The sequence below is a fragment of the Ranitomeya variabilis genome, chromosome 4 (genome assembly GCF_051348905.1).
Source record: "Ranitomeya variabilis isolate aRanVar5 chromosome 4, aRanVar5.hap1, whole genome shotgun sequence".
Classification (NCBI taxonomy): domain Eukaryota; kingdom Metazoa; phylum Chordata; class Amphibia; order Anura; family Dendrobatidae; genus Ranitomeya; species Ranitomeya variabilis.
The window spans coordinates 717,451,171-717,469,338 of NC_135235.1; the positions used below are offsets into that span (position 1 = coordinate 717,451,171).

General features: G+C 46.9%; 1 protein-coding gene across 1 annotated transcript in view; it reads left to right on the top strand.

The window, feature by feature from the left end:
• LOC143766605 (uncharacterized) overlaps positions 1-16,786 on the top strand; it is a 41,339-nt gene extending 24,553 nt beyond the window's left edge. The window contains exon 7 of the mRNA XM_077254407.1: positions 15,272-16,786. Within this exon, the coding sequence (XP_077110522.1) occupies positions 15,272-16,383 (1,112 nt within the window). The 3' untranslated portion in view covers positions 16,384-16,786. The remainder of the gene's footprint in view (positions 1-15,271) is intronic.
• Positions 16,787-18,168: the final 1,382 nt, after the last annotated feature.

The following is an 18,168-nucleotide window of genomic DNA, read 5'->3' on the forward strand; positions in this document are numbered from 1 at the left end:
CGATTCGTCTACCCGAGAGGAATATAGGTCAGCGTAAAAGTCCGCAAAGACCCCCAGAATCTCTGAATTTTCGGAGACAATCCTACCATTCCCGGAAGTCAGAGAGTGAACAAACGAAGTATTCCTCTGAGCAGAAGCCACCAGCGACAGCATGTGACCGACAGTCTCACCTTCCTGATAATACGCCAGTTTCTGAAACTCCCGCTTCCTTTCTGCCTTTTCCAGCAAAGTTTTTTCCAGGTGACTCTGAGCTGCCTTTAATCTGTTCCCAGCTTCAGGGGTACCCTTCATTACCATCTCATCCTCAGCTGCCCTCAGCCCATCAACCGCTGTCCTCTCTGCCTCTCTCGTCCTCCGCTTACATCTACTAATATCTCTAAACAGTAGTCCTCTCAAGTACACCTTGCTTCTCATATGGTAAGAACATCTGCACTCCCATCATTCAACACAAAAAATTCCTCCAACTCCTGTTTTATCTTATCTAAATCTATACTGTGCAGCCAGTTAGGGTGAAACTTCCACTCTCTCCTGCTCACAGCCGGCGTCCCAACTAGTCGAAACTCCACTTCAATCGGACTATCATCCGAGCGAGCCCTGGGTAAATATCGAACATCCACCACCATAGTATCCAACAGACGATTGCCCAGTGCCAGATCAATTCTGGATAGAGTACTATGAGCCGGTGAGTAACATGAATACCCCCTTTCCCCAACATGCCTATCTCTCCATAGGTCAGTCATACTAACTTCGTGAATATAAGTCCCAAACGTAGTAATGTGTCCCACTGTCCTGTTCTGGGGATTTTTATTTTTATCCCAAAATTCCTCACATATGTTATTAAGATCCCCTATGATTAGAAAAGGTATCGGGCTTCGGCGTTCCACCCATTCCAACACCTCCCTAATTTTCTTACTTGAGTATGGGGGCGGAATATACATTGCCGCTATACACATCAACTCTCCGTGTATTTTACATTGCACCTGCGGCGCGCCCCCACACCGCCGCAGGGCCGAGGGGTACCCGGAGCCGGGCCTCTAGTTCTCAGTCTCGGGGTTGTCACGGTGGCTAGACCCGGTCCGTGGCCCTGTCCGTCAGTGGGGGACGTCCGGTGTAATAGGTGGTAGTAATAGTAGCGATGGAGCGGTGCAGTTGTGGGGTGTAAGTCGCGGTAAATAACGAGGACACCAGGTTGCAGTCTCTTTACCTCTTTACTGGAGATCTCTGAGTCCTCAGTCCAGAACACGGTTCACCAGGCTACGCAAGTCCGGCCGGTCCAATGGCACCTCCAGAGTTCTCCTCTCAGGTGGAAATCTGTGCCTTCCTTCTAGCGCTATGTGTTGTAGTCCTTCCCTGCTGTGCTTACGGAAAGTAACCCCACAACGGTTGTGTCTGTTTCTTAAGTTCCCTCACAACTCGATTTGATGTTCCTCTGTAATCCACCCCTTCCCTGTATTCAGGTTGGAATGGCACCCGTTTGTCAGGTAGGCCTGGAGTTCTTCCGGGACCCTAGAGTCGCCCCTCTCCCGCAATTGCCCCCCAAGACTTCATAGGTGATATGTGGTAGACAGCCCGCCTGAGACTGACTGTCCTGCCGCTGTTTGGAGTATGGCTTGAAGCTGTATTCTAATCCACTCCCTCGGCGTTCCGGCCACCGGTATTGCGCCTCAGCAGGGTGCTGCCTCTTTCAACAAAACCCCTGCTGGTATTCTCCTTCTGCTTGATCTCGTTTCTCACTCAGCACAATCTGTCTCGCTTCTAGTCCTTTCCTTGAGTCCCGCCGCTTCCAGGAGCCTGCGCGGACCCGTTACGTTCTTTCAATGCCAAGCCTCTGCCAGGATCCCACCCCTGGCAGAGACCCTACAGTCTCTCCCTTCACAACACCCCCTGCCACAGGGTGTTGCTCCGTTCAATCCCGTCAGCGTTCTCTCTAACTTTCTGCCTGACCCCCAGTTTACCCACTATGGTGGGGAGTGGCCTAATGAATAGCACCCTTAGCTCCCCCCGGAGGCCCAGCTGTGAAACATATTGGTGTCTGTGATACCTGATTGGAGGAACTCCTTCGGTGCCATCGAACGTACCATGGCTCCCCTTAGCGGCGAAGCCACAGTACTGCAACGACCAGAACTCTGGGGCGCTGCACTCCCCCCTGGTTAAACACAGTACTCCGGGACTGGGAAGAAAAACAACAATACAGATTAGTAAACAGACATACAATTTTGTTGAGTGCAAAACAATAAGTATACTTGAACAGGCTTCCCTTTATGGGAGGTGAGGACACTTTTAACGTTACAAACATAGTCAACATTATAAATTACAGGCTATGCATAACTCCTGTTACCCAACCGGGTATTCTACTTAGTGCAAATTCTGGAACAATAAATTAACATTGCCTTTAAGAAACATACACTCTTAGTTTACCAAAGGCCTTCCTATAATCACATTACAGGGTAAGGTAACTTCACATTCTCCTACTTTGAACCTGCAGGACCGCCTGTCCCTATGGCACCAGACCTACTGCCTCTCCTTTCTTTTACAGGACCGCCCTGTTCATCCAGGGCCTACTGCCTTTCTCTACTATACATGGTATAGACATAACATTCCTTTCGTTTAAAGAACTCTGAGCCAGCTCTACTCGGCTCCTTTAAGGACTCACTCTCTAACCCCTACGGGTTCACTCTCTGTCCTTAGTAACAAAGTAACTTTCAATGGGGACGCGGGGTTTACCTTCTATCCTCACCTTCATTATTACTTCGCTTACTTTCAGCTATGCAGATCTCTATCTCTACCCCTACGGGCTCTCTGCATCTTTTCTTTCTGCAAAACATTATTTAGATTTCACATTTCAACAAATTCAACACATATAACTTAGCATGTAAAACAGTTACATTTCTTTTCAAGGCATCATTATGGCATTACTGTTCTGCAACAGTATCTCTCTCAAGTTCAGTTTCTCACATCCCCTTTAAGAGGAGACCAAGTCTTTCTAAGGTAGCTCGTCTTCTCAGCCTACCGGCCCATGCAAAGGTTCCGGCATGGTATCTTCGCAAAGTGTCTTTAACTAGAACCGGTAGGAAAGATATCTTCACAAAGTGTCTTTGGCTCAAACAAATAGGGCAAATATCTTCGCAAAGTGTCTTTGGCTAAAACCAGTAGGGAGCACCTTTAAGAAGGTGCAAACTATTTACAAGGGAAGTTCGAATCATGCATAGTCCATGATTTCTGCAGTTTGTATAACTTTTGTGCAACAACTTCAAAAAAGGAAAACAAACAAAGAGGATCCCGGGTCAACAGAGGGATCCATTAACCCTGGGCGGGTTTAGCAGCAACTTAAAGGAATAAAGGACAAACAGTAACTATTTACATTTTCATAAAGCAATAAAATCTTACTGGGGTTCTGCAGAAGGCGGCCTCTTATCCGGCCTCACCAGGCCAACAGATCGCCCCGGTGAGCCAGGACGCCGTTCCGGTCCCAGTAATGATAAAATCCCTCGCCGGGAGGTCCTCCTTGTCGGCAGGTGCACCCGTCCCTCCGGGGCACGGCAAGGCTGGGCTTCCCGGGGTTCCGCAGGGCCGGGCTCTGCTGCTTTCCCCACTGAATCAGCTCCTTCTGGTGTTCCGGCAGCAGCCTGGAGGGCAACGCATCGTTGGACACCTCGGGCAAACCAGCCCGTCTCGCCAGTGTCCCTCCTCCACCTCGTGTAAGTGACGGGGTCTCCCGGCTCCAGGTCACGATCGAGCCTCCCGCTGCAAGGCTCCACCTCCTCCCGATCCACGCGGACCTGCAGCGGCTCTCCAATTTCCTGAATCACCCCTCTTCCATACCGGGGGTTAAAGGCCACCACTACACCCCAGTGTGAGGACGGGATCTCTGGAGCGCTGGTCAAGTCAACCTGTTCCGCAGGCTGGGGTCGGCTCCTCCATGCGGCCATCAGACGCCGCAGATGTTCAGCATCTGGTGAAATCTTCAAGTCCGGCGTCGGTGACATGCCTCCAGCCACGGCCGGGTGGATGGCGACAGGGGACACTGGGGACAGACGAATCTCTGTGGGCTGGCCTAGCCGTGTAAGTACGTGGGCATCGGCCCTCAGCCGGCGGGCTAGCTGTCGGGCCTCGGCCGCAGCCACACGTTCTGCAGACAGCGGCAAAGGAGGTCGACCCATTGGTGGCTCTGTGAGGGTCAGGCCCCGCAGCGTTGGCATCTTGGAGGCTGTCTCGGGTTGCGCAGCCTCGGGCCGGACCGGGTCAGCTCCGCGTGGTGCTCCTGGTGTCGCCATCTTTATTTGTCCTCCAATGTCCTCTTTTCGCGGTCTCTTTCGTGGGCGGCCCCGTCCCCATGGTCTCCACCCTCCGACCAGGATCAGGAGGCGGACTTCGGCTGTTGACGGGCACGTCCTCAGGGCACAGAAATACTTAGACTGGGCGGCCATTGCTGTTCGCGCTCTCCAGCTTGTCTACGCCCACTCCACGCCCCTCTTCTCTTCCTGCGCTCTCCTCAGCGCTGCAATGGCGGCGGATTTTGGCGGCAAATGGCACAGCACAGTCTTTTCAATAAAGTACGGTTCAAGTACAGTAAATCACAGTCTCTAGGCACACATGACCTGATTCTTCAGGCTTAAGTAGATCCTGTTCGTGACGCCAAGTCTGCGGCGCGCCCCCACACCGCCGCAGGGCCGAGGGGTACCCGGAGCCGGGCCTCTAGTTCTCAGTCTCGGGGTTGTCACGGTGGCTAGACCCGGTCCGTGGCCCTGTCCGTCAGTGGGGGACGTCCGGTGTAATAGGTGGTAGTAATAGTAGCGATGGAGCGGTGCAGTTGTGGGGTGTAAGTCGCGGTAAATAACGAGGACACCAGGTTGCAGTCTCTTTACCTCTTTACTGGAGATCTCTGAGTCCTCAGTCCAGAACACGGTTCACCAGGCTACGCAAGTCCGGCCGGTCCAATGGCACCTCCAGAGTTCTCCTCTCAGGTGGAAATCTGTGCCTTCCTTCTAGCGCTATGTGTTGTAGTCCTTCCCTGCTGTGCTTACGGAAAGTAACCCCACAACGGTTGTGTCTGTTTCTTAAGTTCCCTCACAACTCGATTTGATGTTCCTCTGTAATCCACCCCTTCCCTGTATTCAGGTTGGAATGGCACCCGTTTGTCAGGTAGGCCTGGAGTTCTTCCGGGACCCTAGAGTCGCCCCTCTCCCGCAATTGCCCCCCAAGACTTCATAGGTGATATGTGGTAGACAGCCCGCCTGAGACTGACTGTCCTGCCGCTGTTTGGAGTATGGCTTGAAGCTGTATTCTAATCCACTCCCTCGGCGTTCCGGCCACCGGTATTGCGCCTCAGCAGGGTGCTGCCTCTTTCAACAAAACCCCTGCTGGTATTCTCCTTCTGCTTGATCTCGTTTCTCACTCAGCACAATCTGTCTCGCTTCTAGTCCTTTCCTTGAGTCCCGCCGCTTCCAGGAGCCTGCGCGGACCCGTTACGTTCTTTCAATGCCAAGCCTCTGCCAGGATCCCACCCCTGGCAGAGACCCTACAGTCTCTCCCTTCACAACACCCCCTGCCACAGGGTGTTGCTCCGTTCAATCCCGTCAGCGTTCTCTCTAACTTTCTGCCTGACCCCCAGTTTACCCACTATGGTGGGGAGTGGCCTAATGAATAGCACCCTTAGCTCCCCCCGGAGGCCCAGCTGTGAAACATATTGGTGTCTGTGATACCTGATTGGAGGAACTCCTTCGGTGCCATCGAACGTACCATGGCTCCCCTTAGCGGCGAAGCCACAGTACTGCAACGACCAGAACTCTGGGGCGCTGCACACCACCACATACTGACCATCCTCATCCACCTGTACCATCACCTCTTCATACTGCACTCCCACAGGTACCAACACCGACACACCCCTAGAGTACGTAGAGAAGGTAGAATGGTATGCCTTCTGTATCCAGCGTCTCTTTAATACATCCACTTTTTCATGCACCAAATGCGTTTCCAGCAGACATATCATTGAGGCTCTCTGCTCTCGAACATACTGTAGACTTGCCATCCGCTGGGTCCCATCCGCAAGGCCTCTCACTTTCCAACTCAATATTTTAGTGTGGCCCCCCATCCTGTGGCTCATCATCCTTCATAGCAACCTCATTTCCAAATTGGAGCTGTCTAATCCCTCCCACCCCCCCTGTCAACCCCGAACTTACCCCCCTAACCCATCCAATACCACACATTCTACCTCTTATCAAGAGTGGGGCTCCATCGCCCATTGCGAACACTCTCCCTTGCTTTACCCTCTTCACCCGCCTCCCGCTGCCAAGTCAAACAGAATTTCCCACAATTTTTGTTTTCAGAACAATCCAACTTATATACATATGTAGAGAAACTTCAAATCAGACTTGCAGTACCCCGCAGAACCCTAATCCCCCATATTTATTAACCGTTGCTGCCCTCTTCGGCCGAACACTCAATATGGCCTGGCACAATCCTCAACAATTGCTCAACCATCTGGCAAACATGCTATTAAGCGCAGATCCCTCCTTCAGCGACAGAGAAATATCTCCCATCTGGATCCCCATAAAATGTCAATCGCCTTTTCCCTTAAATTTATTAGCATTAGTATCAATCCACTGGGTAGCATCCTCTGGTGTCAAGAAAAAGTGGGTCTTATCAAAAGCCACCACTATCAGCTATGCGGGGTATTGCACTCCCAGGTCCCTCAGTTGTCTCGTGACCCCAGTGAACTTCATCCGTTGTTTCTGAACTGCAGCAGAATAATCCGGGTAAATGGCAATCTTTTGACCTCCAGCCGTCAGATCCTCCATTTCTCTAGCCTTTCTGAGGATAATATCTCTGTCCCTGTAGTTCAGTATATTGGCAAGCATGGTGCGGGGATTCGCTCCTGGGGCAGGGGATTGTGGCGGGACCCTATGAGCTCTTTCAACAGCAAAAACTTTTGTCAGCACTGTGCCCCCAATTTTCTCCAGCAGCCAGCTTTCAACAGACTCTGTGGGGTTTCTCCCCTCAGTCTTTTCAGGCAGCCCCACTATACGTATATTATTCCTTCTGGATCTGTTTTCCATATCCTCATTTATGGCAGCAAGCTCTGATATTGCTTGGGCGAACTTTTTCTCTGCTTATGTGCAAGATATGTATCTAGTAGTTACTTTATGTAATGCTGTTTGTAATGTTTGAAATGCTGTTTTGTAACGCTGCTGTAATACCATAATTTTCCTCGGGATCAATAAAGTATATCGTATCGTATTGTATCGTAAATGGCCCACCCTGTAGATTGGGTTCAGCCTCGTGACTTGAAAGGTCTGCAACTCTTTTTGGGATTCGCCAATTACTACCAGAGGTTTATTAAGGGGTTCTCACAGGTAGTCAAGCCTCTCACCGATTTGACACAGAAGGGGGCTGATGATAAGAACTGGCCTGCCTCAGTGGTAGCAGTGTTTTTATTGTTAAAAAATGTTTCATGACGGTCCCGGTTCTGGTACAGCCAAATTCATCTGAGCCCTTTATAGTAGAGGTTGATGCCTCGGAAGTGGATGTGGGGGCGGTGTTGTCCCAGGGGTCCGCTACATTGACCAATCTGAGACCATGCGCCTTCTTCTCCAAGAAGTTCTTCCCAGCTGAGAGAAATTATGACGTGGGCAATCAAACTTCTTGCGGTCAAATTGGCTTTTGAGGAATGGAGGCTCATCCCATTACTGTGGTTACTGATCACAAAAATCTGGCATACATTGAATCGGCTAAGAGGCTGACACCCAGGCAGTCTAGATGGTCTCGGTTTTTCTCCCAGTTCCAGTTTTCAATCACTTTTCGTCCTGGATCCAAAAATGTAAGGGTCGATGCCTTATCCCGGAGCCTGGATCCGGTTTCTCCTCCCGAACCTCCATTCTTCAACCAGGGGTGGTGGTGGCTGATGTGTCATCTGTGTTGGAACAGGAGATTTGCGAGGCCCAATCTCATGCCCCCCCCATCCAAACTGGTTGATAAGCTGTTTGCCCGAATTCAATTTTGTGTCAGGGTTCTTTAGGAATTTCATGACTCGGCACTGGGTGAACATCCTGGGATCTCAGCTACTCGTGGGCCATTGCAAGGGTTTTTTGGTGGTCTTCGCTTACATCTGATGTGAAGAAGTTTGTGTCTGCCTGTGAAGTTTGTGCCCATGTTAAAGGGAACCTGTCTCCCCGTTTTTTGAAGATGAGCTAAAAATAGCGTTAAATAGGGGCAGAGCTGGGCATTACATTAGTGTCTTTTGTGTGCCTTTATTACCCACCTATGCTGCCGAAATACCTTTGTAAAGTCGCCGTTTTGGGCTGTCACTCACGCTGGTCTGGTCCTATGGGCGTGGTGACAGCGCTGTTTCTCCCCCAGATCAGGCTCATCATTCCGTTGGTGGCGTAGTGGTGTGCGCATGTCCAACAGAGAATATCCACTGCCCAGGTGATGAAAAAGAGCGCGATCTGCGCTATTCAGCCGTTTACCGGTGGGTGCGGCCATCTTTCTGTGGCCGCGCGTGCGCAGATGGAGCGCTATGCTGCCCGGGGCTTCAGGAAAATGGCCGCGGGATGCCGCGCGTGCGCTCTTTTTGCGAACTATATCTCTCAATGAATTCATCTAGGGGTGCAGTGATCATATGGACACCACGGTTGTGTCACAGAATTTTATACCATTGGGCAGTGAAGACAAAATAACATCATTTTTACCACCAAAATTTTGTTTTAGCCAAATATTTTACATTTTCACACAAGAAGTGAGTAAAAATGGCACGAAAATGTTTCCCACAATTTCTACTGAACGTGGCAATACCCCATATGTGGCTGTACAGTACTGATTAGCCATACGTAGAGATGCGCTATTTGCCTATTCAAGTGAATGGGTCTGTGCACGTCAGTGTGTTTCCAGAGACCGTGTGTCCGTGGGCAAAACATGCTGACATGTCTGTTTTTTAATGTCAGCATGGGCCACAAAACATCCAGCACATGTGGAAACGCATAACGCACATGAATGTCATCCATGTGACACACATCGTGCCAGGGAAGAAGCTTTACAGTAAGCGCTGTTCCATGGTGCTGGGTGCTGCATGAGCAGGGTAGAATGATGAGAGTTACATTTAAGTAATAAGAGACAGCAGGAGGTGACTGATGGGACTGTTACTCTCATCAGCCTATTCCTGCTGCTGCTAATAACAGCGACAACAGGAGCGACTGATGATGGTATTCATCAGCCGCCACCTGCGCTATAAAATAAGTAAATGAAAAAAATGGCGTGGCTTCCCCTGTATTTTCTATAACCAGCCAGGCAAAACTCACAGCTAGGGGCTGCAACCCTCAGCTTTCAGCTTCAGCAAGGCTGGTTATTAAGAATAGAGGGGTTCCCATGCAGTTTTTTTTTTATTATTTCAAATTATTATTTGTGACAACCAGCCTTGCTAAAGCACACAGGGGGGGGCTGGTATTCGCTGTTTTTTTCATTTATAACGCAGGCGACAGCTGATCGATACCCCCATCAGCCGCTCCTGCTGTCACTGTTATTAGCAGCAGCATGGGTAGGCTGATGGGAGTAATAGTCGCTGCACTGACAGAGATACTTGCTGATCATGCAGTGCGCATGATCAGCAAGTTTGCTAGGTCTGGTGACCCGGATGTCATCATGATGACATTGGGTCACCATGGCATCGACCAGGAGCCCACGTCACACTGCGGTCTGTGACAGCTCCTGGCACGTAGTACCGGGTGTCGGCTTTGAGAATCAGCTGACACCTGGCCGCGATCTCCCACACACACCTCATATGCGTGGCCGATCGCTCAGACGTAATATTAAGTCCGTGGTCATATAGGCCCAGGTCACATGGATGGAATATTAAGGGTGAGTGTCCACGGTAAGTAAACTCTGCGTGATTGACGCTGCAGCGTCAAACATGCAGCGTCCAGATGTTCCAGCATAGTGGAGGGGATTTGTTGAAATCCCGTGTCCACTATGCGTGGAAACCCGCACGCGGCGGCCCTGCGACTCCGGACATGCTGCGCGTCTTTTCAGATCGCAGCATGTCCGTACACCTTGCGGGGACGCAGCGTCCCCGCAAGGCATATCACAGGGCCCTATGGCGAGGGGTGCGATGATCCCGGATGTGTACTGTACACATCCGGCACCATCGCGTCCCAGAAAGGGGGCGGGGCTTAGCGCCGAGCGGCTTCGCCGCTGCGGCGATACCGCCGGCCATCCTGAGCGTGGACACGCAGCCTAAGGCTGATATCAGAAAGGGGTTAATGAATCTAAATTAAACCATAAGTCAGATATGCCAGATCACTAGTGAGGCCAAATTAAGAGATTACACAAGTTGTGAACAAATCACTTTGTGAAACACGAGGCAGTATTTTATACCATTTACAGCAATGTAACTCATGTAGCCCCCAGTTATCCAGGGTCATGCTTTATTTACCATGTACCCAGAACAAGTTCTTGCTCACTATTGAAAACATTTCATATAAGATAAGGAGTATGAAATCCCTGAATTGGAGACTATAAGGCTACTGCATTGTAAGAATAAATTCTAGCAATTAAAGGAAAAACATTAACCCTTCTATATCACTCATGTCATCTCCCAGTCCAGTGAAGCCAATGTCTCCTGTAACGGAATTAAAATAAGAAACAATAATATTCCTCACCCGTCCACCAAGAAGATAATATCCCATTTGTCCCATCACGGATCTAGCTCTGCTACATCTAGATAGCAGGCTGCATTGTTGCATGATGCGACTATACAACCTGCCATCCACCAGAGACACTAAGCTGTCCGTGCTTGCTCAGCTCAGTGTCTCACGGTGAACGCTATTCACCTCACTGACTTCACCATGAGCATGAGAAACTTGTGAGAATGCTGTCAGAAATGACCTGCAAGTTCACAACCAATGAACTCAGTTCAACTCAATAACGTCAGCACTATCGCCGTGGGAAGAGTTCTAACAGCGCTCGCACTGATGTTAGTGAGTTGAACTGAGTTCATTGGCTCTGAATTTCCTTGACCTTTCTGACAGCACCGTGAGTGTAAGAACATTCTCACGCTTGTTCTGATGTCAGTGAGGTGAAAGGAGTTCACTGCGAGACACTGAGCTGAGCAGGCACGCACAGCTCAGAGTCTCTGCTGGATGGCATGCTGTACAGTCGCATCATGCAACAATGCAATCTGGATGTAGCAGAGCTAGAAACATCGCGGGACAAATTGATTATTATCTTGGTGGACGGGTGAAGAATATGGTTGTTTATTATTTAATTCTGTTACAGGGGACATTGGCTCCAGCGGATTGGGTGATGATGTCAGTATGGTTTAATTTAAGTTTGTTAAAGGAGTCTGTGTCATTCTTTCAATTAAAGGACTTTATTTTGGGAGTGTGTTTTTTTTCTACAATTTGACTATGGGATCAGTAATGGTGACGTCTTATAGACACCTCTCCATTACTAACCTCTGGGCTTGATGTCACCTGACAATACAAAGGTGCCTTCATCCCCTACAACCATCAACCCACTGCACCAGGGCAAGGGAGAAGAGCGAGGTTAAGTTCCAGATTTGGAGCATCCTGTGGATGAGCCTTTTCTGGGGTGGCAGAGAGCTGATGTTTTTAGTCTAGGATGGGGTAAATATACATGGCCCCTTCCCAGGCTATTAATATCAACCTGCAGCTGTCTGCCTAGCCTTTGCTGGTTATTACATTTACGCTGAGGTCGGACTCCCTCCCTTTGAAATGGGCTCCATCTTTCCCTGGACTTGTCAGCTGTTTTTAACAGGTGACATGTGCCCGAAATAGCGGCTGGTGGAATCGCGATCCACCTGCGGCTATTAACCCGTTAAATGTCCCTGTCAAACGCTAACAGTGGCATTTAACAAGCGCTTCTGGCAATCGCGCTGGAAATCTGCCCACCGGTGACCTCTATGGTTGTCACTGCCGGCTTGCTGTGAGCGCCACCCAGTGGTTAGTGCTCATAGCAAGTGAATAATTCTACTACATAGAGGCAAACTGATCATCGCTTCTATGTCGAGGAAAATAAGGAGGTGCACACAGCTTGAGAGGAGGATGAGGTGCAAGCTGAACCGGATAATCTGAAATATAGAATAAAGTCAAACAGCTGCACTCTCAATTGATTTTTGGTGTTGAAGGCACAGAATCAAAAAGTGATTGTGACGTTTCGACCCCTTATAGGGTCTTTTTCAAACGACGCTGAAAAGCAAGTGGACATATATCAATCATATGGCAGAAATAATATACGAAAATACAGAGGTTTAATTAGTGTAAGATTGCACTTACTAAGTGTTGGGGGACACTCACTTGGCACGGGATTCGAGCACACGGGCACGGTTTTTCACACAAAACGGTCCATTCGGTTTATTAAAGTGTCATAAACCGGGTTATGCAAAGTTCATTATATACATTTCATAGAACACAATAGGCACCAACTGGTGATATTAACTTGCAGCTTTATCTTAGACACTTCATATACGGCTTTGTCTCACAGACACTAAACATGCTGGACCTCTCACTTCATCCAGTTACCATGGGTGTCCGTACGCCGAACAGTTCACCAATGTCCCTAGTCAGATAGCGCACATGACATTGGGTCGCGGTCTCTAAACACGCTGAACCTCACTTCATTCAGTTACCGTGGGAGACCACACAGTTCATAGACTATCACAAGTACCAACAGTCAATGGTACCTTATGGGAGCTCCTGCTCCACCTGCTGACTCCTCATCAGTCCTCTCTCCTGGGGAAACTGCCTTATGGGGTTCACCAACTTGCCTGGCCGGCACTCATCAGTCAATCCAGAGCCACCGAAGGGCGGTAGCTTCCCCAACACAGACCATCCAGAACCATAGCCTTACTGTGCGCTATTCAGGACGTCCATCCCACATGGGATCGTCCAACACACTGGCATGTGCTCTTCAGTATTCCTACTCCCAGGAGATCCAACACAGGTTGTGCTCTTCAGGAAGCCTACTCCCAGGTCTTCCAACACAGGTTGGTCAGTGTGCTATTCAGGACGTCCATCCCACATGGGACTGTCCAGCACACAGGCATGTGACCTGTCCGGGTGCTATTCAGGACATCTGTCCAACACCCCAGGCCACCAGGTCCAAAGCCCCACCATGTGCTCTTCAGGGAGACAACACTCCCAACACAAAGGCTCTCCAGGACCTTCTAGCATAGACCATTCAGATCCACACTCAGTGACCATACAGGAACCATACTGGAACCACACAGGAACCACACAGGAACATGTGGCCCACACCCTGGTCACATTATATACCTTTAACCACTCCCACAGGTGGGAGTGTGTGGGTGTGGCTAGTTTGACCCGCCCATCTCTCATAACTAGCCTAGTAAGTCTCCCTTAATAACTATGCAAACTCTTGAGGGACTACAGGTCCCAGAACAACAATATTACATCAGACTTACCACGCAGACTCCCTCTGCGACACATATCGGCCACTCACAATTCTGCCAGTCACTGTTTCACCACTATTACAACAACAGATACGCCTCCATGCATATCCAAAGGAGCACACAGGGGTCACTGCATCACACTAGAGAGACTATAATTAGACATTGGTGAACAATATAAAACAATATAATATACATAAAAATTGCATAGCAGCATTATTTACTAACATACTAAACCAGTGACTTGCTCTATAATAAATTAAAAAAATGAAGGAAGAAGGGGGGGGAGTAAGGAGCTTGCAGACAAAAAAGGTTATGTGGAATGAGGTAAAGAGTGATAGTGTGTTACTGACCTAATGTTGATTACGACTGGAGTGCTGTACTGGAAATATGCTGAAAGAGTAATGAATTTTATTTTAAATGAGGGCAGAAATTAGTAAAAATGCTACACTGAGTGTGTAATCATATATACCGTAGGTAGTGCCCATAAAGTATACTGACCATAGAAATGCGGTGTCCAGGAGCGCGTGTTTCAGCGCTATTTGCGGTGGTGTGCAGGCATTGGTGGCAGTGGGTCCATATAAATAGGAGCGGAGCAATGGATTTCCGGTGCTTGGAACCTGGAAGTGACCGCTATTAAACCAAAAAGAGGCTTGGGGTCTTAGCGCATGCACAGTAGGAAAAGACGAGTGTCAGAAAGAGGCCTGGAATGCAAAATGTAATGCGCTTGCGCAGAGTTGAGCGCATTGTGAAGCACAATGGAATGTATTATGGCATCCCAAGAGGGGAAGAAACATTTTTTTTTTAAGGTGTATAAATTAGCAAAAATAAAGGAAATATGTAAACTCTAATGATGTAGGGTAATGTGAAAAGGATAATGTAAGCTAAAAAAAATATATAAATATATATACATATATATAATAAATTGAAAAAATAGAAAAAGAATAAAAAAGAGGGGATAATAGAAAAAGTTAAACAATGAAAGAATGTTGAAATAATAAAAAAAAATATATGAATATAAATAATGGCAAAATAAAAATAGAGGAAAACTTAATGGGTGTACTTACCCCTTGTAGATGTAGTATATTATTGGGTCTGTAGAGATAATAGAAAAAAGTTAGAGGAATGGAAACAAAAAAATTACAAAAGCAAGCTCCTTAATAAACCGAAGGTAGGATACTAGGGAAGAAAAAAACATGGTATTAAGTGCACATTATACAGTCATAGATAACTCAGTACATGCCACAAATACAGAGGTTTTTCATAACTACAAAGGATCAGTGAATAAGGAAATCCAACTCCCTATTGAGACCTTTTGGAGCCAAAGTTTGAAGAGTATGAATCCAATAAGATTCCCTTTCTTTTACCAGTCTTATATGATTGCCACCCCTCCTGGGTCGGGCTACCTGCTCCAAGGCGTGAAATCTGAGTAGTGACACTTTGTGACCCTTTGGCCAGCTAATGCTGTGGAAGTGGAAGCCATGTTTTTTCACATCTGATGGTTGATTTGTGACTCGCTATCCTGTCTTTTACATGTTGGGTTGTCTCACCAATAGTCTATATACGTCCATTAGACATTATTTGGCCCTTTCTGTGGTACACAATCTTATTGGCACATCAGAACTTTCCCAAAACTCTATAGAACTTTGTATGGAACTACTATCCATAGTTCTCTCCGAGAACTACTTTTTATTTGGGGACCAATTCTACCTGCAAATACGGGGTACGGCTCACCACTGTCTTATGTCATGGTTTCATTATACTTTGAGTTGTATAGAATTATGTATATAGACATTATATAAAATATAAGTCATTGATATTGAAAAATAATAAAATCAGTTTTATTCTTGACAGATGACTGTGGAGTCAAACCAGATACCTATGAAAAGCATGCCATTATTCCAGCTATACCTCCAGCCCTTCAGAGCAAAAATCAATCATCGGAGCCTTTTCAATCAGTCACCTATTTGGATTCATCACAGACTGTTAAGCAAAATGAAAGCAGCAAAAGTGATGTTGAACATCAAATAATTCCCACAGAGAAAAAAACATTTTCTTGTTCAGAATGTGGGAAATATTTTAAAAATAAATCTAAATTGCTTTTACATGAAAGAATTCACACAGGAGAAAAGCCATTTTCGTGTTCAGAATGTGGGAAATGTTTTAACTATAAGTCAAATTTGCTTACACATTACAGAAGTCACACAGGTGAGAAGCCATATTCATGTCCAGAATGTGGGAAATGTTTCAACCAGAAATCACATTTCCTTATGCATCATCGAATTCACACAGGGGAAAAGCTATTTTCATGTTCAGAATGTGGGAAATCTTTTAACCAGAAGTCACATTTCCGTATACATCAGACAACTCACACAGGGGTAAAGCCACATTTATGTCAAGAATGCGGGAAAAGTTTTAACTACCAATCGGTTCTTCTTAAACACCAAAGAAGTCACACAGGTGAGAAACCGTATCCATGTCCAGAATGTGGGAAATGTTTTATCCAGACATCAGATCTTCTTAAACATCAAAGAATCCACACCGGAGAGATGCCATATTCATGTCCAGAATGTGGCAAATCTTTCAACCAGAAAGCACATTTCCTTATGCATCAGAGAACTCACACAGGGGTGAAGCCACATTTATGTCAAGAGTGCGGGAAAAGTTTTAACTACAAATCACTTCTTCTTAAACACCAAAGAAGTCACACAGGGGAGAAACCATATCCATGTCCAGAATGTGGGAAATGTTTCATCCAGAGATCAGATCTTCTTAAACATCAAAGAATCCACACCGGAGAGAAGCCATATTCATGTCCAGAATGTGGCAAATGTTTCAACCAGAAAGCACATTTCCTTATGCATCAGAGAACTCACACAGGGGTGAACCAACATTTATGTCAAGAATGCGGAAAATGTTTTAACTATAAATCAGATCTTATTAAACATCAAAGAATTCACACATGAGAGAAGCCATATCCATGTCCAGTGTGTGGGAAATGTTTTATGCGGGGACAAGATGTTATTTGACATCAAAGAATTCACACAGGAGAGAAGCCATATACATGTCGAGAATGTGGGAAATGTTATAGTACAAGTTCAAAACTTGTTGCACATCAGAGAACTCATTCAGGGTAGAAACTATTTTTATATTCTGAATGGTGGGTATTGTTATTTCTGGGAATCATATCTTCTTCATTATCTAAAAACTCATGTAAAGTGTGAAGGAAATAAATAATCAATAAGGGAAATAAATCAGACAGTAGAGTTGCATTTAGTTGACAAAAGGTTGAAACTGGATATACAACCCCTGGTAAAAATTATGGAATCACTGGCCTTGGAGGATGTCCATTCAGTTGTTTAATTTTGTAGAACAAAAGCAGATCACAGACATGGTACAAAACTAAAGTCATTTCAAATGGCAACTTTCTGGATTTAAGAAACACTAAAAGAAATCAAGAACAAAAAATGTGGTAGTCAGTAAGTTACTTTTTTTAACCAAGCATAGGGGGAAAATTATGGGATCACTCAATTCTGAGGAAAAAATTATGGAATCATGAAAAACAAACAAAAAAAACACTCCAAAACATCACTAGTATTTTGTTGCACCACCTCTGGCTTTTATAACAGCTTGCAGTCTCTGAGGCATAGACTTAATGAGTATCAAACAGTACTCTTCATCAATCTGGCTCCAACTTTCTCTGGTTGCTGTTGCCAGATCAGCTTTGCAGGTTGGAGCTTTGTCATGGACCATTTTCTTCAACCTCCTCCAAAGATTTTCAACTAGATTGAGATCCGGACTATTTGCAGGCCATGACATTGACCTTAGGCTACGTTCACATTTGCGTTGTGCGCCGCAGCGTCGGCGCCGCAGCGCACAACGCAAACAAAAACGCAGCAAAACGCATGCACAACGCTGCGTTTTGCGCCGCATGCGTCGTTTTTTTCATTGAATTTGGACGCAGCAAAAATGCAACTTGCTGCGTCCTCTGCGCCCCGACGCGGGCGCCGCAGCGACGCATGCGGCGCAAAACGCAAGTGCGCCGCATGTCCATGCGCCCCCATGTTAAATATAGGGGCGCATGACGCATGCGGCGCCGCTGCGGCGCCCGACGCTGCGGCGCTGGCCGCAAATGTGAACGTAGCCTTATGTGTCTTTTTTCAAAGAATGTTTTTGCTCTATGGCAGGATGCATTATCTTGAAAAATGATTTCATCATACCCAAACATCCTTTCAATTGATGGGATAAGAAAAGTGTCCAAAATATCAACGTAAACTTTTGCATTTATTGAAGATGTAATGACAGCCATCTCCCCAGTGCCTTTACCTGACATGCAGCCCTATATCATGAATGACTGTGGAAGTTTGCATGTTCTCTTCAGGCAGTCATCTTTGTAAATCTCATTGGAACAGCATAAAACAAAAGTTCCAGCATCATCACCTTGCCCAATGCAAATTCGTGATTCATCACTGAATATGACTTTCATCCAGTCATCTTCAGTCCACGATTGCTTTTCCTTAGCCCATTGCAACCTTGTTTTTTTCTGTTTAGGTGTTAATGATGGCTTTCATTTAGCTTTTCTGTATGTAAATCAAATTTCCTTTAGGCGGTTTCTTACAGTTCGGTCACAGACGTTGACCCCAGTTTCCACCCATTCGCTCCTCATTTGTTTTGTTGTGCATTTCCTTTTCCATTTTGGAGACATATTGCTTGAAGTTTCCGGTCTTGACGCTTTGATGTCTTCCTTGGTC